Raw genomic sequence first — 24,371 nt, forward strand, 5'->3', positions numbered from 1 at the left:
ATAGATACAAAAAAGGTTATTTTGGGATGAATCATTGATTTGAGCTTTGTGAATTGAGCCCAATGTGTTGAATTTAATATACTAGTAAGGGTATTGAACCATCTGTGTTCATATGCTATTTAATAAAACAGAGCCAAGACAGAGTCTAGGGAGATGGCCAAGCCAAGTTCACGTTTTACAGCAAAAGTTAGAATTGTATGTAATATTGCTGCCCCATTAATCGGAAGCTACTGATTATTTTAACATGTACTTTTAACTGAAGACCCATTTGTACTTGTTTGTTACAGCAAAATGCATTTATTTTAAAACACAGTGACTAGGACCTAAATAAAATTTTATTAGTGAAATAGCACCTTGTTGGCACAAATACCTATCAAAAAGTATTTAATTATAAATATCAGATGGTAACAACTTGTCACCACAGTACATCATACACAGTCATTCATATTTTGTATATTTTATATTTTTATTTCTAAGTTACTGCTTAATCCAAATGAATGAGGTATTTGTGACCATTTTTGGATGTTTATGGGTGTTTCTGCCATGTAGCTTAGTTAAAAACTCATGAATACCTGTTTTAAACTGTGTAAACTAGGCCTAAATTCTGAAAGGTGCCAGATCAGAGGAACCAGAATCAGGTAATCATATGCTTGCCTTATACTGTATTCTGTAATATCACCCTATTATTATCTTTAGTGAATCGTTAAATTGGACTAAGCATTATTTAATCTAATTATATACCTTATATCCTATTTATATGTATTTTACATACAATTGATAAAAACAATTAAAATATAATATTTCTCCCTGCTTGGTTCAATTTGTATGTTTTTATAATGGCCGCCCCTTGAATAATTTTATAAAAATGGAAATAAGGACAGGAAATCAGGGGTTTACTTTGCGGCAAATCAAAACTAAATATATTATTATTAGCAATAGTAGATTTCTAACAGTTTCATTTATACAATAAGAGAATTTGGGTCTGTCCCATTAACATCATGGGATTCCCGATCCTTTACCTAGACACAATATTTTTTACTGTTTGAGCAAGAAATACAGTTCAAATCCTAATGTGTTTCGCTGATTGACTTCCTTAGGGGATAGGCTGTGACCAATAACAAGAACTGTACAATAAATTGCAAAGACATACAAAAAACAGTTTGTTGTGTCGCATTACAATAACACAATCAATCCATAATAAATAATAGTAATAAAGATAAAAAGAATAATAAATTGGTTTTATAGGTATCAGTAGAGTTTAGTCGTGTCTAATATATATGTATGGTAAAGTGTATGTATTTGATTCAAAATGTAAATATATCTAGAGATATGTGAATGAATAAATAAAATTAGTTTACTGTTTTCAACGTGATGATTCATAAATGGAATCAGATTCACCATGGATTACATTATATAGGAAACCCACGTCTGGGAATACTATATTACATGCGAAAAGTCTACACCCGCAACTACGGTACTCCTTAAGAATATACCTTTTAATCAATATTTACGTCTCAGAGGAAACTGCTCCACTGAAGCAACCTTCCGGAAAGAAGCAAAGGGTCTACAAGAGCGCCTATTAGAATGTGGATACTCTAAAAAAAAAAAAAAAAAAAAACTTTTGAAAAAGCTAAAGAAAAAGAGACAATACACGATACATACACTTTACCATATATAATGTTAGCTGAATCTTTTGTAATATATATATATATATATATATATTTTTTTTTTTTTTTTAGACACTAACTAAACTACTGATACTGATACCTAAAAAATCAATGTATTATTCTTTCTTTCTTTATTACTATTATGTATTATGGATTAATTGTGTGATTGCAATGAGACTCACACAACACTCTGAAAAATCTTTTTTTGTATTTCTTTGCATTTTATTGTACAGTTCTTGTTAATGGTCTCAGCCTATTTCCTGAGGAAGCCAATTGACGTAATGGGTCAGGATTTGAACTGTATTTCTTGCTCAAACAGTAGAAAACATTCTGTCTAGGTAAAGCATCGGGAATCCCATGATGTTAATGGGACAGACCCAAATTCTCTTATTGTATATGTGAAAATGTCGCAAATCTACTATTGGTAATAATAATAATTAATTTTTGATTTTGATTTGTTGCAAAGTAAACCCCCGCTTTCCTGTCTTTATTTTCATACAATTGATATACACAACAGGATCTGTCCTCAATTGACTTCATGCAGTTCTTTATTCATCATAATGGGAAAAGGCAGTGTATGGTAAACCAATTAATGTGATTAGTCCATGCAGTAGGTTGAAGATATTTCAGCAGCTGGATGTTTGCTGGATGACAAAAGTTCAGTTTTGATTTTACCAACCTTGGTAAATATTTTGGGCCAGACCTATTAAACAAAATGTAGTATTCATCCAAAAGGTTGATACAATGTTCCAGCCCAGAGGTCAGCAAACTTTTTTGGCTACTAGGCCATTTTAGGAGGTCAAGAAGGCACACTAGGCCGGACTCTCTCTCGAGTCCTGTGCTGATGGCTCCGCCTCCCACAAGGAACGCCTCTGAAGGAAAACCCCTCTCCTCTGCAATGCATATGGAGGAGAGGGAATGTCCCTTTACCCTGGCGGCGTAAGTTTTAATGTCAGCCACAGTAAATAGGGACGGAAGGCAAAACAAGGAGGCTCAAGAGTTGCATGCGGGGGGGCATTAGGCCGGAACGGACTACTGGCTAGGCCGTATCTGGCCTAAAGGCCGGAGTTTGCCTACCCCTGTTCTAGCCTCTCTTTCTTATTAAGATTTGAGGCACAGGTAAAGCATACAATGGGAAAACATTGTGAATATATACCAATTCAAGTATTTCAAACAAATGTTTTTTTTTCCCACCAAACAGTTATTTGGTTGCTTCTTGGCATGGGAAACGCGAAATGTAAGCATACCAGCACTGAATGACAGCAAGTATATTGGAATGAGTGTATACAACGTGGGCATAATGTGTATTATAGGAGCTGCCGTTTCCTTCCTCACCAAAGACCAGCCAAACGTCCAGTTCTGTATTGTGGCTCTAGTCATCATATTCTGCAGCACGATTACGCTCTGTCTAGTTTTTGTGCCAAAGGTAAGTTATTTACAAGTCTATTTTTATACACTAATTCATTCTGCCAAGCGATCAGTTTTATCCTCACAGCCTTCAACATGCAATGTGTTGTGACCTAGATTTACCAAGACATGCTAAAGATCAGCAGTGCTCATCTCCCATTCATACAAAAGTGTATTAACCCTTTTAAGTTTATCATCTGCATATCTGAAAAACATACAAAATGTAGGCAAAAGAAATGTATGCAGATCAATCATTTAAATAAAAAAGAACATAACAAGTTCAAAAAACTTTCTTTTTTGTAAGTTATTTATACACATACACGCAATGTCCCAATGTTTCCCAGAATGAAATGAATTGCGATTAAAGAAAATATTTTCTTTAGAAATTAGACACATGTGGGCTTTACGGGCATGCTACTGCAAAGGACAGTGGATTTACAAACATATATTGCAGGGTATATGAATATAAAACATGGTTTGACTCAAGGAGGTCAAATCACCCAAAAGGGGGAAAGAAAAATGTTACAATTTGGTTTTGCTGACCTTGCACATTTATGCCAACACAGAAGAGAGGTGAAGATAAAAGGCTGGGCTGGCAATAGCTGCTGGAACCTGTCATCTAGGTTTATGTAATTCCTAGAGATGTCAGTAACTTTAATTGTTAAAGCAGAACTCTGGCATTGCCTGGTTCTGTCTTGTCTGATTCTGCCACTGGTGCTTTACACATCGCCAAAGAAAGGAACATTTTTGGTATGTTAAATACATTTTTTCATAAATACAGAAAAATAAACACATTTTATCAATACAAGTCAAAAGATTAGATTCAGTGTAAAAACAAGATGTATCCATTACACAAAAAATGATTATTATTATTAGGTACAACCAACAAAATACATTCTTCTCTGTTAGCGGTAGTAGATATTTTTTATTTTTCTGTCATCTTCTGTATTGTTAATTCTCTTTTAGACAAGGATTTCATCAGCATATGTACAGTATATACAGTCCTCTGCAGCGTTTTTAATGATATATTCACTTCCTTGATAAAGTGGACACATTCCAGAATGGGCATACTTTTGACACTTATTTTAATAAATGGCATTATGTATTCTGGGCATAAAATTGTCATAATGCCAAATGTTACTCTAATAAAAATAAATAACAGCTAGTTAGCCAAAATAACCCATTAACTTTGGCATCAAATAGATATTGCCTGCTTACAATCCAGTCCTCAAGAACCTCTAGCTTGGGTATTTACTGTTTATAAGCATTCACCCACACACACACTAATTTTATCATCCCTGTTTTATCAGTCTTTGTAAGTCCAATTCTCGCTCCTTATCTGTTATTTTCCTTCTGTATCCTCCCAGAACAAGGCTGTTTGCGGATTACACATTTTGCAAGAGGATTACCATGTGATTTTGTAGTTAATAGTAGCTTCATAAACTGAGTGAGCCTAATGTGCAAACATACACATATCCCAGCCAGCTGTTTCTACACAGTCTGCCTATACTTCATAAAGACTAGTAAAGATTACCTTCATATTTTTCATTTTATTGGTCTTATTTTATCATATGGATGGATGACTACTGCCCACAACACTAAAGATTAATTAGCAACACTCTCTATTCATTAGGCAGCACTAATCTAATAAAACCAAATCAATCTTCCACTAATTTACATGGTGAAGCAGCACAGCTGCGAGCTTAGGATGGCACTGGCGCTTGACTAATGAGCCACAATTATTTTAAATGTCCCCACCCGTGTCCCTGAGTTTTCAGACTGTCTATTTAAAGAAAGTGGTACCACCAGCCAAAAGCATATTATACATTACAGTAATGTTGAACAGGGAGAAAACGCTTTTGCATTCTTAAGGCCATAATCTCTACAAAGTATGCAAAATTTTTAGTATGCAAATACTAGAGATGTTAGTTTGAATCATGAGAAATTATTGTTTTGTTTTTTTTGTTTTTTACTGCAAAAAGGTAGAGATGTGCCTCAAATATTTAAAACTGAACATTAATATAGCTATTCAGAATTATTGATGTATATAGTCAGTAAAAAAGTTGCATATTGAATTGTATATTGAAAAGACTGATTTATGGAATTTTTTTCTGATAAGGTAGTCAGCTACCTCTGCTCGTGGTAAGGGTTTGGAAATTCTATGTGGAAGAGTTGAAAAGTAAAAGTAAAGACTAGAAAGTCAAGAAATAGTGTCGCAAGGACCTTATTTCTTAATCAAACCTAGTAGCTTTTAGGGGGCATTTCAGACCCACAGTGAGCCAAACCGTTCAGCAGTTGGGAACCATTTTTTTTACACACAGCTGCAGTGGAACATTTCTCAAAAGCAACAAGTTTCTTTTTCATAGTGTGATTGCTTTCTGAAGGACCGTGTGCAAATGTCGTTACCTGCAGTTACCTCCCAGGCTCACAGCAGCAGTTTCCTTTGCTCCCGTGGGCAGCCAAGTGGCTATCTTCCTCAGTGGGTGTTAAAGGGTTCTAAGCTCTGGTCCTGGATCTTTGCCTCATAGAACCCTCCCAAACATAAAAAATGTACATAATTTAAAAACATTTTGCAAAAGAAATTGTAGATGTAGCACATCATTATTTACCAGAGGCATTCATTTTTGCTGTCTATAACCCCTTATAAGCTTGACCAACATCCAGACTGCCAAATACGATACCCCAGAGCAAGAGACTAAACTATTGCCATGTTCTACAACCAGACAATTTATGGACACAGAGAACATACATTTATTATAATAATATATATCTGAAAAGTCAGTAAGCTAATCATAAAGCTAATCTAGACACTCTCATCTAAGCGTAAGAATGCCCCATCCTGTCCATAAAGGATTCTCTGTATATAAAATGCACTCCAGCAAAAAATGTTTCTTGTAACCTAAAGTCTCACTAAAAGTATTAACTGTATTTGGAAACTTGTCCCCATTCAACCTCCAGTGCCCGGGGATCACCTCCAGTCACAGCTGTGACCGCAAAGTTCCCACGGTCATGTGACTGTGGGAACTGAACTGCAGATAAACTCAGTGCAGTTCCACTACCATTCCCAGGGCACTACAGGTTAATTAACCTATAGTGCCCCGGGGATCGCACACTCTTCTCAATGATTGCAGACTCTGCATTTTTGGGTTGAATATAAGGACAACCCGAATTCGAACACCAACACTATTAGTTACACTATTGTTCTTAAAAAAAGGTGGATATTTCCTGGTGCCAAAAGAATCATCCTTAAGCTCTGTTTAATACTGTACATAGAATACATTATAGGTTGTCATCTTTATTATTCTTTCAAAGCTCTTATAGCTGTTTTTTGAGATATCATAATTTGCAGAAATTGAAGACTAATGTGAGTAGATATAAACTGTATTATTAATGTTTCTAGATAATGTTTCAAATGTTCAGCTAACCAATGGAGAAAGGAAAAAAAATGTTTCTGCCATTATTTTCCAAAAGAATAGCTTGCTAAATTTATAAATGCATAATTGAAATGTTTTTTTTGCATAAATATTTGATATTGCTTATGTCCATTGAGAACATTAGCCATGCACTAAAGACTGGAGCAATTGACCCAAATTACTGGCATAAAATAGCACTTACCTTTTAACAAGGGCTTGTGTGTATTGTGTGTCAGCATTATCTGTTACTAATATTTAAATTTTGTTTAATTTTCAAAGTTAATTACCTTACGGACAAATCCTGATGCAGCAACTCAGAACAGGAGGTTTCAGTTCACACACAATCAAAAAAAAGAGGATTCAAAGACATCAACATCAGTCACCAGCGTGAATCAAGCCAGTACTTCCCGCCTAGAAGGACTGCAATCAGAGAATCATCGTTTACGGATGAAAATCACAGAGGTATTTTTCCACATGTTTTTTTGGCCGCCTATACTTTTGATGTACCATTTTTCCCATTATCAGTGATCTTTAGCCTGATGGAACCTTCCTATAACTCTACAATATTATTATTGGCCAATATTTATATAGTGCCAACATACTACGCAGTGCTGTATAAAGTCCATAGTCATGTCACTAACTGTCCCTCAAAGGAGCTCACAATCTAATCTCACAATCCCTACCATAGTCAAATGTCTTTATTACAGTCTAAGGTCAGTTTTTTGGGGGAGCCAATTAACTGAACTGCATGTTTTTGGAATGTGGGAGGAAACTGGAGTACCCAAAAGAAACCTACGCAAACACAGGGAGAACCTGCAAACTCCTTGCAAATAATGCCCTGACCAGGATATGAACCTGGGACCTAGTGCTGCAAGGGCCAGAGTGCTAGCCCATATATTCTAAATGAACTAACAAATGTTTTAGTCATGCACACCAATGGGATACTTACTATGTCTTTTGTGACCAGGCAGTTTTACCCATAGTGAATAAGGTGGGATTCAGTCATCTTCCAGATGGTAATCACTTCCAATCCATACCCACTGCATTGTTGTAAAAGAAAAAGTCCCAGAATGCTGTGCCCCACCACTTGTACTTACAGTTATCAGTTCCTGGTAGCTTTTCTGTCTCTTTCAACATTCAGACTAAAGCTTCTTGCACATCAGATAACTGTTGCCCGAGACAAATGTGTCAAGCGTAAATTTAGCATGTGTACAGTGTTCCTCCTACATTGTTCCCCAATCTGCCCTGGATTGATATCCAGTTTTTATAATACAGGGTACCCTCCATTTTTGTCAAAAAACATACAAATTTTACAAACAATAAAAAATAATGAAATAACTTGAATGTATTGATTATTTACATTTCTTTTGTTAATACAAAAGAATTATTGTTACTTCATGACATTTTTTTTACAGTAAAACATTTAAAAATTAATCGGGCAAGCAGTTAGGGTAAAAATGTACGCCTATAGCTTTTCCTGGAGTGTTCAGTGTTAGGACAATCCCGCCGGATGCTCCAACAATAGTCAGCCATCATATGTACATCCCATCTACCCTGATACTGTCCTTCCATGAACATCAAATCTTGGTGGAATCCTTCATCTTGCTCATCACTGACTGCACCAAAGTTTTGTGGGAATTTATAAAGATGGCTATGCAGAAAATGCACGATGATGCTCATATTGCAACCAAGCATTTTGTAGCTCTCCAAGAGTTTCTGGACATTTTCTGTGTAATTATTTGCTCGTGTGTTTCCAAGAAAGTCCTTGACAATGGCTTTGAATGATAACCAAGTGTTCTTTTCAACTTCTGACATTGTCTTGATGAAATGTTCGTCTTTGATGAGCTGCCGAATCTGTGGACCATCAAACACAATTACCTTTATTTTGTCAAATGACAGGCTAGGAAATGCCAAAATGAGGTACTTGAAACAGTCTCCTTCAGTTGGCAAAGCTTTACGGAAGTGCTACATCAGACCCAGTTTCATGTGCAGAGGCGGGAATATAATGTTCTTTTTATCAACAAGTGGCTCATGTAGAATGTTCGGATCACCTGGTTTTAGGGCAGATCTTAAAGGCCAATTCCTTTCCACCCAATGACTCTCACAAGCTCTGCTGTTCCACATGCACAGATAACAGGGATACTTGGTGTATCCGCGTTGCTGACCAAGAAGAAAGAATACCATTTCAAGGTCAAAACAGATGACCCAATTGTGTTGGTGATATTGCAACAACTCAATGACTCTCTTTATGTCTGCATATTCTTCACAAAGAGAAACTGAATGGCCAATTGGGACTGACCCAAATAAATTGCCGTTGTGAAGGAGGACACACTTTAAGCTCCGCTTTGAGCTATCAATGAATAGTCGCCATTCGGTTGAGTTATAGATTGGAATTCCCAATTTCTCCATTAAACCAGGTATGTTATGGCGATACACAAAGCCACTGTCAGTTCTAAAGTACTGCAAAAATGCAATTTCTCCGGTTCGAAAGTACAATATCATCGTTCCTTTTTTTAAGTGTGTTTTTCTCACGCAGTCTTGATGCAGGGAGTTCTGAAGCCTTCTTTAATAGTCTTAAATCACTCAACTCATTGTGATCAAATCCCTTGCGAATAGAGTCCTCTTCAATTTCAAACTCTTCATCACTGTTGTCACCTAGTTCATCACCATAATCATATCCTTCAAGAGAGGGTAGTGTAGCGAAAACTGGCATTGGGAATTCATCTGATTGAGCCACTGGGCATATAGCCAATGGTAGACTAGGATACTCTATGTTACATTTATTTTTCTTGGTATATCCTGAAGTTTTTACTATACAAAAGTAACAATCACTGAAATGATCTTCTGGCTCTTGCCAAACCATAGGTATACCAAATGGCATCTTATCAAGTGTTTGCTTTGTCCACATCCGTAAACCCTCAACACACTGTTTGCACACCTTATGAGCGGCCCAAGACTTATCTTGATCACCAAGTTTAACTTTGAAATATGCCAAATAGGCTTGCTCAACAAATGTGCTGATGTTCGCCCTTTGACTGGTAATGGTGAAACTGCCACAGATATAACAAAATGAATTAGGGTTGTTTAGGCACTTACGCCAAGAAACAGCAAAGACAGACATGATCTGAAAGAGAGGAAATACGTGTGTAAGTAGAAAAATAAATTTACATTGGCATATTTGGCCACACTGAAAGTGAATCTACCAAATAGCACTAATGCATCGTTCATGTTGGCTGACAGAGCAAAACAATTAGTTGATGGCATGGGAGACAGGATGGATGGTTCACCTCCACATAATACCAGGAGAGAAACAGACCGCTTTTCTCCATCACCTAACAAGAGAGGACCATCCCCATCAGATTAAGCAACAGGCACTGGATATGTGTCACATCCAATTTAATAAGGCTGTCATACACCTTGCCGCCAGCAAGTGTTACTACACCTTTATTGGACTTTACAAGATTTGGCAACATTATATATGGAAATGTATGGATGGATTGTTTATCCTACAACACTGTTAGTCAGTTATTATTACACAGTATTTTTTCTGTAAAATAATATTACATATTACTACATGTGGAGAAACATCTACTTCGACTCTTGTACTCTGAACATCTGGTTGATCCCTCTGGAATATGGAGGGGTGAACTGCAAACTATTGTGTCCCATCAGGAAAAATGGAAGTACAATACGTGTTTTTGATGTAATTTTGTTTACTTAACTTCAAGTTTTTAGCAATTTACCTGTTCTCCAAGCCCATGTAGTACTGTACACTTGCAACATTTCTGGTGGGCATAGGCACGGAGCAGCTCTTTTTGTCTACTCGCAAACATTAGCACCAGCTAACCTATTAAGGGGAACACATTTTTGGGATCGGAGGTCACTTGGCTGGGACATCATTTTCTCTTCTCTTTTTGTATGAAGTATTTTATGCTTTCATGGCACCAATATTCACAAGTTGGAACACCGAATGAAGTTGATAAGGTGGAACATAAGAGGCTTTTGCACGGCACGGCAGGGACCAGCAGGATGCCGGGGGACAGCGACAGAACAAGGTAAGTAGGTTTTTTTTAGTTAAAAGCGACCCCGAGGGTGACTCAGAATTAGCGCTTTTTGTAAGTAAAATCCACCCCGAGTCACACTCGGGATTTCCGCTAGGGGGGTTAAAGGCATGTGACAGGGTTGTCCTCTTTCACCTCTGTTGTTCAATATCTCCATAGAGCCGCTGGTAAGTGCAATATCAGGGACCCCTGTATAGGAGGGTATCCGCATTTGTTCCCTCCAGGTAAAATCATCATTTTTCACCAATGATATTATTTTGATGTCCAGTCCTTGACTGCACATACAGCCGGTACTACAACTGTTACAACAGTTTGGAAGGGGGCAGGCCTGGGTATTGTTTTGGAAAAGAGTGAATTGATGTTTCTTGATCAAAAGATCCCACAGGAGGATTGCAGGTGAGTGTCAGTTTCAGCTTGGGGAGAGAGGGTCACTAGGGGGCGCTACAGCTTGCGCGGAAGTGGCGTGAGCCCTGAAAAGGGCCAAGGTGCAGAGTCAAAGCAGGAACCAGGTCTTCTCCAGGGCCACTAGTGGTGAGGATTGTGGTCCTTAGGTTTACCAGGGTCGGCAGGATGAAACATGGTACCAAATCACAAAGCGGAAGAATAGTCGAGGAAGGCCGGGGTCGAGGCAGGCAGCAAGCAAAAGAGGACAGGTCACAAGCCAAGGGCCAAACACCAGGGATCCCAGAGACAGACACCAGTGACACAGGGGCCACCGCGGACACAGGGAACACAGGAAACTCTAGATGCAACCGGAGGCACAGGTAAAACAGGAATATCCACAGACAGAGAGAAACACTGGAACAGCACAATTGAATGGGGTGGGCAGCACGGTGGCTCAGGGGACAGTTTGAGGGACAGTTAGTGACACGACTATGGACTTTGTACAGCGCTGCATATTATGATGGTGCTTTATAAATACTGTGTAATTATAATAATAATAATAACAACAACTGACTGGGCAACAAGGGGTTAACACAGGAGCTGGACAGAGAAAACACTGGATTAAGCAACAGGTATACAGAAACTAGCTCAGAAGCCAGGGGCTTGGCACTAGTGCAAGTGCAGTATGTGAGCTAGCTAAATAGCCAGGGTTGGTTAAGAGGCTATTTTCTGATTGGCCAGCAGATTGAACAGAATTGATAAAGCTTGGAAAGAGAGGCACGCTTTGAGTCAGAACTGCCCCCATGTGCAGGAGAGAGGCGTCAGCGCTTTAGTGAGAAAGAGGTAAGTGTGACAGGCGGAATGCGGATTCCGAGTGCAAAAAGATTTTATCACTTATCTAGAGGTATGTATTACTAAGGACACGACTAAGCTATATGCAACAAATTACAATCTCATTTTGCTAAACTTTTAGAGGAATTGGAAAAATGGAAGGACCTACCAATATCGTTGTTAGACAGATGCCATCTTATAAAAATGATTAGTTTCGCAACACTGTTAACTCGCATGCAAACGTTACCATTGCTACTTCAGCATTCAGACGCTAAAAGGCTGAAAAGATGTTTATTAAATTTATATGGCATAATACCTAAACAAGCAACATATAAGGGGCAAATTTACTAAATATAAGATTGTATAATTTGGCGAGTTTATGCTAGGGATTGGATATTACAAACCAATTATTACACGGTCAGGAAATTGGAGGAAAGTTTAGTGAACTCATGGTCTCTGGGAGGACTATTTTCTGAATCTTCCAAGGGTTACCAACACAATATATCTTGAAAAATATCATTTTACGTGACACATATTATCGCATGGAGGGAGGTAAAAAAAACTTTTGGGTTGCCCAGGTACTATTTCACCTAGAATGCCAATTAGATCTTCCCTAATATTTGAAGACAACAAATTAACAGATCTGGGAAGCTAAGGGAATCTTAACCATAGCAGACCTGTTAGATTTACAGGGGATGTTATTGTCCTTCCTCTTGGGATGTGGAAAATTTGGTATACCACACACACATTTTCTGCAATATATGCAAATTTGAAATGATATCAGGGCGTTGCTGGGAATACATTACAGAAGGATGGCAGAGGACACTAAAATGGTGACTAGCAAAAGTTGGTGGAAAATACAATTTAAAATAATACACAGAGCACATATGGGTTGTGAATTCCCCCCAATGTACATTGGCCGGGTAGATTGATGGCTTGTGTCAAGTGTTTGAAACCACGCCCTAACATATAGTTGTGTCCAACCATCCAAACATTCTGGAGGGAGACATTGGGCTATATGGCAACAGTAACTGAGCGGCAACACAACATCTGCCCTCTCCTTTGTCTCTTACATAGGGTGGAATCTAATGTATCCACCGACTTACATGCCCCTAATCAACAACATTCAATGCTGGTTGAATGGTCAAGATGCGTACCTACAGAGTTAGAGATGAATTAAGAATCTAATGTCCCTGTTCAAATACACCACTTGGTATGATACTGAAAAATTAAAGGGTAATTTTGGTCAGTTGGATGTGTTGAGACATGGGATGGCCTGTAGTATTTCCATTCAGGTTGTAACATGGTGTCCGATTGCGTAAGTAAAAGTAGATCCAGAATAGGTAATCCTCCTCTGTAACCTCAAACTGTTCGGTGCTTTAGACAAGCGGCTGCCAACCGGTGGTCCACAAGAAAATGTTGGTGGTCCACGGGTCTAGCCGGTGCACCCCCCAGCGGGGTCAGGAGAAGAAGCTGCGCCATGTCCCCCATATGGATCGCAGGCCCAGGGCGGTGAGCGGGTTATGCCTGTGGGTTCACTGTGGAGGAAGTTTCTTCCTGTTTGGGTGACACACGGCTCCCTGCGCGTGCACAAATTGTGAAAAAGAAAGCACTGATGCACTGCCAGTGCTCCTGTAACACAAATTGGGCTAGCGGACTAAATAAGTCATTCCCGAACTTCAGGTGCCTGTATGCATGAGTATACCAAGCCTAATAAATAATTCCACCCTGACAATAATACTTTTTAAATGGTATTATTTATTATTTTCTATTTCTGGTGAACTCTGCTGAGGAGCACTCAGTATTCCATCTATCTGGTGGGTTTTGGCATATAGAAAAAAAGGGGAAAGGAATTATACACAAGGCCTTCTCTACCATGAATTTTAGGTTTTGCTATTGATAAATTAGAAAAGGCCTTAATGTATTTTAGACAACGATGAAAGAAAAATCTAAGAATCTCTGCAGCCCTAATATGTAGACACAATGGGGCTTACTAAACAAATAAAGACTTATCACAGCAAAGGGAGCTGTGGTTACTTTGAATACCCAATCATTTGCAAGGGAAATCAGGAATGATAAAACTGATTCTGTAAGAGATTAAATGATATAATTTTTCCTTGCAAAAACCCCTTCATTCATTTAAAGAGAACAAAACATTAATTTTATTGCAGCCTGTCTCTATTGTTACAGATTTTATATATGGTAGATTTATCTAACTACAAATGGCATTTATCCACATAAATCTAAATATAGCTATAGAACAGGACATATTATGCTGTGCCTTTCTGCTGACTGAAAGAAACATTGGTGGCATCAGCAGGCACTTCCTTGTTTGCACGAAGCCAGGATGTTGTTTTTATCATTACTCATAGCTCCAGTGTTGCCCATATGATACAGCCATGTATAAGCTCTAATAGCACTTGGGAAAAGGATCGATCAAAATAATGGAAAAAAATACATGCTTATATAAAAGTATAAATGCTTCATTTGACTTCCAAAATTTAAAACATTTATACAACAATCATTCTTTTTTTTTTCTTTCACAAAATATATAGTACATGTTTGATTAAACATTTAAAGTATATTTTTAAGGTTTAATAATTAGGTCAAAGCACCCCGATTACAAAAATGTCATTGGGGTTTGGAAAAAAGTCTCTAAAGAGTCAGCTTAGTATATTATGAAATCATACATTTTATTTGTGGAGTCTAAATAGCAAAAATAAGAGCACTTTTAGTGCAAAACTAATGCATTTTCTGGTTTTGTCTTCACATACTTGAACACTTATGGCACACTTGAAAAAATTGCATTTAATGTGAGCAACTGAAACACTGTGCAAAGCTTTCTATTGGAATTAGTTGGAGAAATTCTACTTATGTCTCAGTTTTGTACTAAAATTAAAGCAAAGCATTTTGACACTTTGGGCCTTATTTATTAAAGCACCTATTGAATACACTTTTGTCAGTGAAGCTAGGTGATCCAGCAAACCTGGAATTGATCCGGTTCACGATTCAGAACATTAGCTAACAAAAAGCAAATTACTTTTATGAAATCCTTTACAGGTTTGCTGGATCACCCAGCTGGGTGGAAAGTGTATCCTCTCCAGCCTTGGGGAGCTTTATTAAATCAGACCTATTCACAGAAAATGCATTTTAAGTGCATTGCTGTCTCAAGTCTCTGGAGACTTTGGGTCTGATTTTTAATGCCTCCAAGGCTGGAGAAGGTACACTTTCATTGGTGAAGCTGGGTGAGCCAGCACACCTGAAATGGATTTTGATCTAGAAAACATGAAATGGATCTAGAAAACATTTGCAAACTGATTTTCAAGAAATCCATTCCAGGTTTGCTGGATCACCCAGCTTCACTGATGAAAGTGTATCCTCTCCAGCCTTAGAGAGCTTTTTTAAATCAGGCACTTAGAGCTAGTTTAAACCCACAGAGAGCCATAGCATTCTACTCAGGCTCAATGACAATTTTAACCTCTCCTATTCAAATTATTGGTGGAGTTTATGAACCATTTTTGGCACACATCTGCTTGTGGCAGCTGACAAATCACTTTTATCTGTGCAGTTGCTGTTTAAAGATTTGCACCCAGTGCAATGGTGGTTGCCTGTGGTGTAGATTGCTGTTCACTCAGGAGCTGCCAACCATGCTCCTGGCCATCTTTACCTGTCTTCTAAACCTGTAGCCTAAGAACCGATAAGCTAGTTTTAAACTAAAGGTATCAACATATTATGCAATGGATTTGAGAAATCATTTTTAGATAACATTACATTAGTAGCATATTTATCACAATAAATACACATTTAATATTTTGCTATAGCACCACTCTACCAGCAAATATTGTAGTTTACAAAAAGATGACTTAACTCCTAAACTTTTTGATTGAGGTACCATTATCAGTGTTTTTAATTTGAGGACTGTAGTTCTGTTGCAGGAGGGGAGTGTTGGGCCCTTGCTTCACAAAGCGCTTAGTAAGCCTCTCTACAACACACTGCAGGGGAAAGATTTTTTTGCTGGGGCTGAGCATAGCTGGCATAAAAAAAATACACCTTTTAAAAAAAATGCTGTCTGCTCCATTCAATACATTTTTGAGAAGTTTTTCAGGATAGTTCTTACAACTCTCTCATACTGATAATGTAATAACGATAAATATAATTTTACATTTAAAAATACAATTAAGCAAATATATAGACAGTATTGGTCAGACAGGAGTAAAGAAATGCAGTCAAAACACTAAATAAAATTGCTAACTTTGCAAAAGTGCTGAGGCTTTATGCTGTCATTTCTTAGCAAATGTATTTATTACATTGGCCATATTTGCAAAGTTAATTCAGGATTAAATAATGATTACATGCATATTATTTTTCAGTTCTCATATTTTGAGCCCAATTATTTTAAGTCAGCCAAATCTATTCTGAGTAGTTTGAACAACAAGTGTGCTGTATAAAACATGCTCAGTTGATCCAGCTGGCAAGTTAGCTGTGAGGTAATCATGCAGAACTTGGTTTGATAGAAACCACTGATGACACCTTTTACAGTAACTTAAAGAATGCAGTGTCATGCATTATTGAACACACATACCTTTCAGCAAGGGAAATCAAAGTCTTATTTTAACATTCAGAAGGCTCTAGCATCAAAGGTTAACATTCTTCTACTGGAAGAATGAAGTTTTCAACAATGAAATAGCTATATATTCGATGAATAGCTATATATTCCAATACTCTACATTCATCTATTGACCAATAATTTATAGATTATTGAAGTGTGACTAAGTTACCAAGTACTAAACTGATGTCATTTTTATTATTTTGAATGATTAAAACATAACTCAATACTGTCTCAGCATAATTTTGTATTTGTATATTTTGTAAATTTTTATATCTTTGTGGATGTTTTCCAATTCTTTGCCAGTGTTTCTAAAATAGACAAATAATGCTGAAACTGGGAGTTAGTACTTGCCATCAGGTGTTGCCTAATCCCCTTAACAATTACTTTATCATCTCAATGTTGCCAGCTGAGGTACATCATTAGATGTAGAAATGGCAGGTAGACTATTAGCTTTTGAAATGGCAAGCCTTTTGTATTTCTTCCTAAGAGACACCTGAGTCACAAAAGGCATTTAGGCAAACCATTTATTCTCAACCCCCCTGCAGTTACTTCCCATCTGACTTCGTATTCTCAGACTGCACTGATTTTGATTCTACAACAAACAAAAGAAAAGAAAAGCATGGGCATGAGTACCAGTCAGTTATTCTTAAAAATCAAATACTTATCAACATTTTATTAAATTAAAAGAGAAACGTGTCATTCCCATATCCAACAGCTTTGTCATTCTCTATTAAATACAATAGGACTATTTGCACCGTGTATAAACATCTTTCAGGCATTGATGTGCTTTGTGGATTAAGTCCACTGCTGCTTCTAAGAGATCAATGAATAAATTGGTAATGAAGAAAATCTAGATAAAAGCTGACATAAGACTCCAATATTATGTAATCAATCATCACCATAGTCAATACTAATACATTCCTCAAAAGCCATACATGCTGTTATTCTTCACATGCAGAAGCTAGTGTCTTTGCAGCTACAGACTGTCTGGAGACAAACACCGTCAGCATGGTAACACCTTGGGTGGCTGATCTCATTCAGTTAGGTAAACCCTTGTAAGGCAACCTTCAAAGACAGATGATTTTCTACACCTAATTTTTGTTGTTTGTTTGTAGTTTTGTCCTTTAAAACTCTACAAGCACAAAAAAACCTATTGGTTGATCAATTGTCAACCCAGCTCCTAACTTCCTTTTGTGAGCAGTGTTGCTACTACAGCACTTACATTTTTCAGGCCAACCTAACATTCGTATTTGGAGGTATATATTTTATATATACTCAAATGTGAAAGTTCAAATACTGGCAGTGAGGTTACGATACGTTTACAGCTTCCTCACACCAGAGACTGTTGCCTCTGAGAGAGATACTGATTGTACCTTCTCCCTGTAGCAGCCCCATAGGAAATGAATAGGGGAAGTACCACTCACTGCCACCAGCTGCCACATGTGCAGATGCAGGTTCTTTTTGAACCAGTACTGTTGCACGAGTGCTGGAGCAGCTGGCAAGGTGCCAGTCCTGGGGAGCCAGACAATTTCATGTGATCCTGCCCTATAGGTGTTAATTATTTTACATGTTGGGTAAATTTTCTTTGCAGTTGAACAAATGATCCTTGAAATTCAACAAAAATTAATTGAGGTTGTGGTTACGGACTTTGAAATAAAATGTTATTGAGATAATAAATCCTAAAAGGTTACAAGAAAAAAAGCTTGGGAGATAAAACACCCTGAAGCATCTGATCCTTTAAATGAAAGATTCATCTTCATAAAATTCTGCTCAGTTTACATCTGGTTCTCCATTCTTAATGATTGTTTGCTCAACTTCAAAAATCATACCCTGAACCCTTCCTAAATTGAACCTGAGCATGTTCATTCATCTCCAATATCCACCTATTGCAATAATTTAATTCTTGTATTATCACTCAACAGCAATGTTTATACTCCACTCAAGAACTTTTAAGTTTGTGCCACCCACACAAATCCCAATGGCTCCTAAAGAGCCTTTGACTTGATGGTTGAATGTTGTTCAATTTAGAATTAACACAACCTACAGAATGTGCATATTGGTTATAAATAAATGTGAATATGGGAAACAAATGAAATCACAATTGATAATGTTTAAAGCATAACTAAAGAAACACTAACATTTAGAAAATCATACCTCTGCATTTGTTTTTTGTTTTTTTGTTTATTAATTACACAGCTCAACAAAAAATACCCATTTTTTTTCACTTGCCAAGGATTTTTCAATATATTTAGTGTATTTCAGGTCTGCTGCATCCAGAAATGTCATCAGTTTCATTGAATTGTCTCTAGTTCTTGTCATACAGGAATCGTAATAGACATAGATTTTAGCAATTACAAATGTTAATACAGCATATTTTTAATAATCTTTTTTTACACCTATGTTTTGCATTTTATATATAAATGTAGCATTTTTTTCATGAAACTTTAATTTGCCTTCTTTTTATTCATATATTTTTCTTCAAGTTCTTCAAGAAGTTGTTTTAATGACCCTAATGTATTTTGATACATTTGTGGTGAATATTCTCAGCAAAAACAGAGAAGAAACATTACAGAATTAGTGAAACAAGCATATTTTGCATATTTTGGTATTAAATTGGGAGACCAAGATAAGTATTGGGCTCCCCAAATGGTATGTAAAATTTGTGTAGAGTGTCTACGTCAGTGGAAAAATGGAAAACTGAAAAGTTTGAAATTTGGTGTACCTATGGTATGGCAAGAGCCCAAAAATCATCATAATGATTGTTATTTTTGTGCTGTGAATGTAAAAGGTTTCAATCGTTACAAGAAAAACAAGTGGGAGTACCCTGATTTGGAATCAGCAAGATGACCTGTGCCGCATGGTGCTGATGTTCCCATACCAGTGTTCAGTACACTCCCTGATACTCCTGTATCTGACATGAAGGATATACAGAGTTTGGAGTGTAATCCAGGAGTTAGCAGTGGAAGTGAATATGAAGGAAGTGTTTCATCAAAACCAGCAGTTCTCCCAAGAAGAGCTCAATGATTTAATATGTGACCTAAGTCTGTCAAAACAAGCATCTGAACTTTTAGCATCCAGGCTAAAAGAAAAGAACAGTCTGAGACTAAAAGTTAAAATAACTGATTATAGGACAAGAGAGGTGACACTCCTACCATATTTCAGTGAAGATGGAGACTTTGTGTACTGTTGTACCATCCCTGGACTACTAGCCCATATGGGAGTACCAGAATACCGAACAGAAGACTGGTGGCTTTTCATAGACAGTTCGTTTGAAATCTGTTTTACTGCATAATGGCAACTGCTATGCATCAATTCCAATTGGTCACTCAACAAAACCTAAGGAAGAATATGAAAATATCCAAAAGGTCTTACAAAAAGCTTTGCTGTGATGAACACCAATTGTCCATATGTGTCGATTTAAAAATGGTGAACTTCCTACTTGGACAGCAAAGTGGATACACAAAGTACCCATGTTTCATCTGCTTGTGGGATAGTAGAGCAAAGCAGGATCACTGGAAAAAGGTGACATGGCCTCCAGGGGAAAACATGAAAAAGGTGCAGCAAACATCATTACCGAGCCAATGGTTGACAAAGAAAAAATCATTCTCCCTCCACTACAGATAAAGTTGGAATTAATGAAGCAATTTGTTGGAGCTCTGAACAAAGACAGTGATTGCTTCAAATTCATTTGTGGATTCTTCCCTGGATTGAGTACTGAAAAATTAAAAGCAGGAATCTTTGATGGACCCCAGATTTGGAAACTGATAAATGATTCAAGTTTCACAAGTTACATGACTGATACTGAAGCTTCTGCCTTGCACAGCTATGTCATGGTTGTCAAGAACTTCTTGGGTAACCATAAAGCACAAAATAATGAAGAACTGGTACGAAACCTGCTCTTAAACTTTAAAAATTTGGGTGCTACTATAGGCATAAAGGTATACTATCTCCATAGCCATTTGGAAACTTTTCAAGAAAACCTTGGTGATTTCAGAGAGGAACAAGGAGAGAGATTCCATCAAGATATAAAGATGATGGAAGAAAGGTATCAGGGCAGATGGGATAGACACATGATGGCAGACTACTGCTGGAGCCTTCAACGTGATTGTCCTGATCATCAGCGTAAAAGTAAATCATACAAACTAAGTTTTTCAATGACTTCTTTGTGATTAGTTCGGTAAATATACTGTAAAAATGTTATTTTGTATCCATAGGCATATCTATGTTTCATTACTTCTCTATGAGGTTATTATTGAGGTCATAATTTCAAAAACTAGAGCCAATCTACCAAAACCAATACTAGATTTGGAATCTGTGCATTAAACATAACCTAAAATGACCTTAGTCTGTTTGGCAATAAAAAGTTTGTTGAACAGCGTTATTTATGACACTGTACATACTATAGCATGCACTTAGAGTTTGAAAACATGCCTTAAATGCTTCCCTGTATGTATACGGATATATGGAAAGGACAGTCAAACTTTAAATGATTTAAATATGATTTTATACCAGAATTTATTTTTTCTGAATCTAACAATGTTAGATATGTTGATTGATTGGCTGATTAGATCTAAGTGATTGATTGTGGATCAAGAAACACACTAAACTTAACTAAGTAATAATTTCTACGGCAGACAAAAATACTTTTCTTAGCATAATGAACTTACCTAAAAATGACTTTATGGTGGTGCTATCACTACATATGTACATTGAATTGTTAAGCATTGATGTAAACTGGCTGAATGTTCAGTAAGAAGAAAATTAGGCTAAAGATTTCACATTGGGCCCCTTTGTAATGTTCTCTTAAGCTATGTTCAAACTGGCAATGAGGCTGCAATGCAATGCAATAGACTTTTTTCCAAGTGTATTATTGTAATGTAAATAGCAATAAAGTTAAACTTTTAACTTAAACCCAAATATTTTTTGTCAAATACGTTTTTTTGCAGAAAGTTATTAATCGAAGTAAAAAGATTTGCAAAATCTACCAACATAGAGAACCATAATAAAATGGTTATGACTGAATGGTTATGAATATAATAGGAAGAGATGCAACAGAACAACTATGACCATATAATTTATGAGTTCCAGTAATAGCAAACAAAAAGTAATAATATATTATTTTTAGATATTTATATAATAAATAAAGATGACCAGCATAATAATGTACTACACAATTAGGAAGTAATATAAACAACGATAATTCTTATTATATAAGGAACTGATGTAGAAAAGGTCTATGTGTTCTAATCACATTGATTTTTTTTTTTGGATCGTTATGTTATTGGGTTAGCTTAACGCTACAGATATCATTTCAGATTTCCATGACATTACAATCTTAGGATATTTGTCTTTATTATTCACATAAATAAGAAATTTCTAGTATTCCTATATTCCTTGATTCCTTGATGGGCCACAAATATTGCAACATGCATCTTCACGGAACAAAAACTAAAGTTTTATACTTAAATGTTTTTTTATTTTGTTTCTAAATATCTCATCTACGGCTTGTTATATCATTGTATATATTTATATGTTAATCCTGGTATTTTTTAGCTGGACAAAGACCTTGAGGAAGTTACAATGCAACTTCAAGATACACCTGAAAAAACAACTTATATAAAGCAGAACCACTACCAGGATCTAAATGATATTCTCAGTATACGAAACTTTACAGACAGCAAAGGTAGGTTACACTGAAATGTTTATTATTTCTTTTTTTTATCTAAGACAGTATGTTACTAGGAAGTATACATCTTGTTTAAAAGAAGTCAATTCCTCAATATTACGCAACACACTTCACTTATAGAAAGCCTCCACTCAGCCTCAGAAGGATATCTGGAGTATCCCAGCACTTAGACACCTCCAGGACTTCTGTGCACAAAGGTTGGTGCCTGTGAAACAAGGACTGACACAACAGAAAGTCAGGCAGTTTAAGGTCAGTAACCAGATCCACAGATACAACACAGTACAGGAGAGTGCAGCAGTGATCAAGTCCAGGAAACAGAGCCAGTGGTCATATACAGTTAGACAAGCAGCCCAGCTTGTTACCAGAGAGCAGTTAGGTTCACAGGCAAACATCTGTCCAGACAGCTAACAATCAACAGTTCACAGAGAGAGTTGGCAACACACCAGCAGGTAAGACAAGCTTAACACTACAACTTTTCGCTAATGAATTTTACATTTAACATTATAGTAAAGCAAGCCACTTTGGCACCCCTCCAGCTGGTGTTGTTGGTGATAGCTCGGTTTATTTTTACCTTAAAGTATCCCTGGGTTCACCTCCTTATATCCATCATTTTCCCCAGTGATTTTTATACACACAAGGTTAAAAATATTAGGTGACTGGGTCTCTCTCTCTCTCTCTCTCTATATATATATATATATATATATATATATATATATATATAACACATCTATGGTGAAAAAGGGATAATCTTTTGTTTCTTGATAATGGGCTACTGAATAAAAGATATCATAATTTTTTTGTAAGGTATATTTAATTGTAAATGAGGCACTGGTAAGGGAAACTAAAGGCAATAGTTTGACAACATTAGTAATTTCTCAAATAATAGAGAAGGTACTGCTAAATTGTAAATTGCCTGAGGGGTTTCAGTGTACTGTCACAGCTAAACACTTTAAAAATAACATTCTCATTCTGTATGAGATTTTCACATTATCTCCTGCCAGACAAATCTATGTACACTGGGAGGTTTGTTACACACCAGTGATTCTTGTAAAGTTATGTATACCAAATTCACAGAAGAGAAAAAACATTGTTAAACCATTTTTAGATTTTCATTACTGATTAAACCAAAGAAACCTTTTTACTATATATGATGGAAAGGCAAATATTGAATTTAATTATGTGTAATTTTTACTAGACTAATTCTATGAACAATTATCTTGTGTTCAGTACAATTAATTAAAAAAAAAGGGTAATCTATGGGGTTAGAGGATGCAGAAGAAAATCCAGCACCTTTGTTGTTTTACAAACAAACATTGGATTGTGCTAGTACTAGTTGTACTGAAAAACAAAATGATTTAGCAAACAATACTGGTAAATGCAGCAACGGTTTAAAGAGTCTGTTCACCAATCGAAGTCTAGCAAACAAAATAGGGGAGTTGGAAGCCTTAATGGGTGAAGAGCAATATGACTTAGTTGGCATTGCTGAATCCTGGCTTTGTTCTTCACATGACTGGGCTGTCAAAATTCCTGGTTATACTCTCTTTCGTAAAGACAGAGTCAAACGAAAGGGTGGTGGTGTCTGTCTTTATGTGAGAAGTGATCTGAAAGTGAATGTGAAAGAAATTGCGGATGGAACAAACAAGCTATGAGGTTGAGGAATTATGGGTGGAGTTGAATGTGGGGTTGAATAACACACAATGAATTATTAGAGTCTGATATAGGCCCCCCAGTGCTAAGGAAGAAATAGAGAATCAACTACTAGCACAGATGGAAAAAGCAGCAAAAAGTGAAATTTTTTTAATCATGGGGGATTTCAACTACCCTGACATTGACTGGCATAATGGCACTACAGGAACAGCAAAAGGGGGGAAATTTGTGAATTTAATACAAGATAATTTTATGGTACCGTTTATAGAGGCCCAAACTAGAAATGATACTCTGCTGGACCAAGGTTCTTTCTAACAATGCAGAGCTTATAAAAAATGTGCAAATAAAAGAGAATCTGGGTAGCAGTGACCATAATATGATATCATTTAATGTAATCTGTAAACAGGAAGCAAAGACAGGAAAGATAAAAACATTTAATTTTAAGAGTGTAAATTTTCCATTATTAAGGGCGGCTCTCTGTGATTTGGACTGAGAGACAATATTGTCCTCAAAAACACAGAACAGAAAGTCTGTTCTACAAAAGCGTACTGAAAAATATATTCCAATGAGTAATACGTTTAAGAGGCTAGAATGAAAACCTATGTGGCTCACAGCTTATCTTAAAAAAGCCATAAGGAACAAGAAAAGGGCATTCCAAAAATGGAC

At 36.7% G+C, this 24,371-nt stretch overlaps 1 protein-coding gene across 2 annotated transcripts in view; it reads left to right on the forward strand.

Moving 5' to 3' along the window:
- GABBR2 (gamma-aminobutyric acid type B receptor subunit 2) overlaps nucleotides 1-24,371 on the forward strand; it is a 306,705-nt gene that overhangs the window by 267,701 nt on the left and 14,633 nt on the right. For both annotated transcript variants that reach the window (XM_072411881.1, XM_072411882.1), the window contains 3 exons: nucleotides 2,869-3,093; nucleotides 6,767-6,949; nucleotides 21,926-22,055. In XM_072411881.1, coding sequence (XP_072267982.1) covers nucleotides 2,869-3,093; nucleotides 6,767-6,949; nucleotides 21,926-22,055 — 538 coding nt within the window. The remainder of the gene's footprint in view (nucleotides 1-2,868; nucleotides 3,094-6,766; nucleotides 6,950-21,925; nucleotides 22,056-24,371) is intronic.

This window comes from Pyxicephalus adspersus, chromosome 5, assembly GCF_032062135.1.
Source record: "Pyxicephalus adspersus chromosome 5, UCB_Pads_2.0, whole genome shotgun sequence".
Taxonomy (NCBI): Eukaryota; Metazoa; Chordata; class Amphibia; order Anura; family Pyxicephalidae; genus Pyxicephalus; species Pyxicephalus adspersus.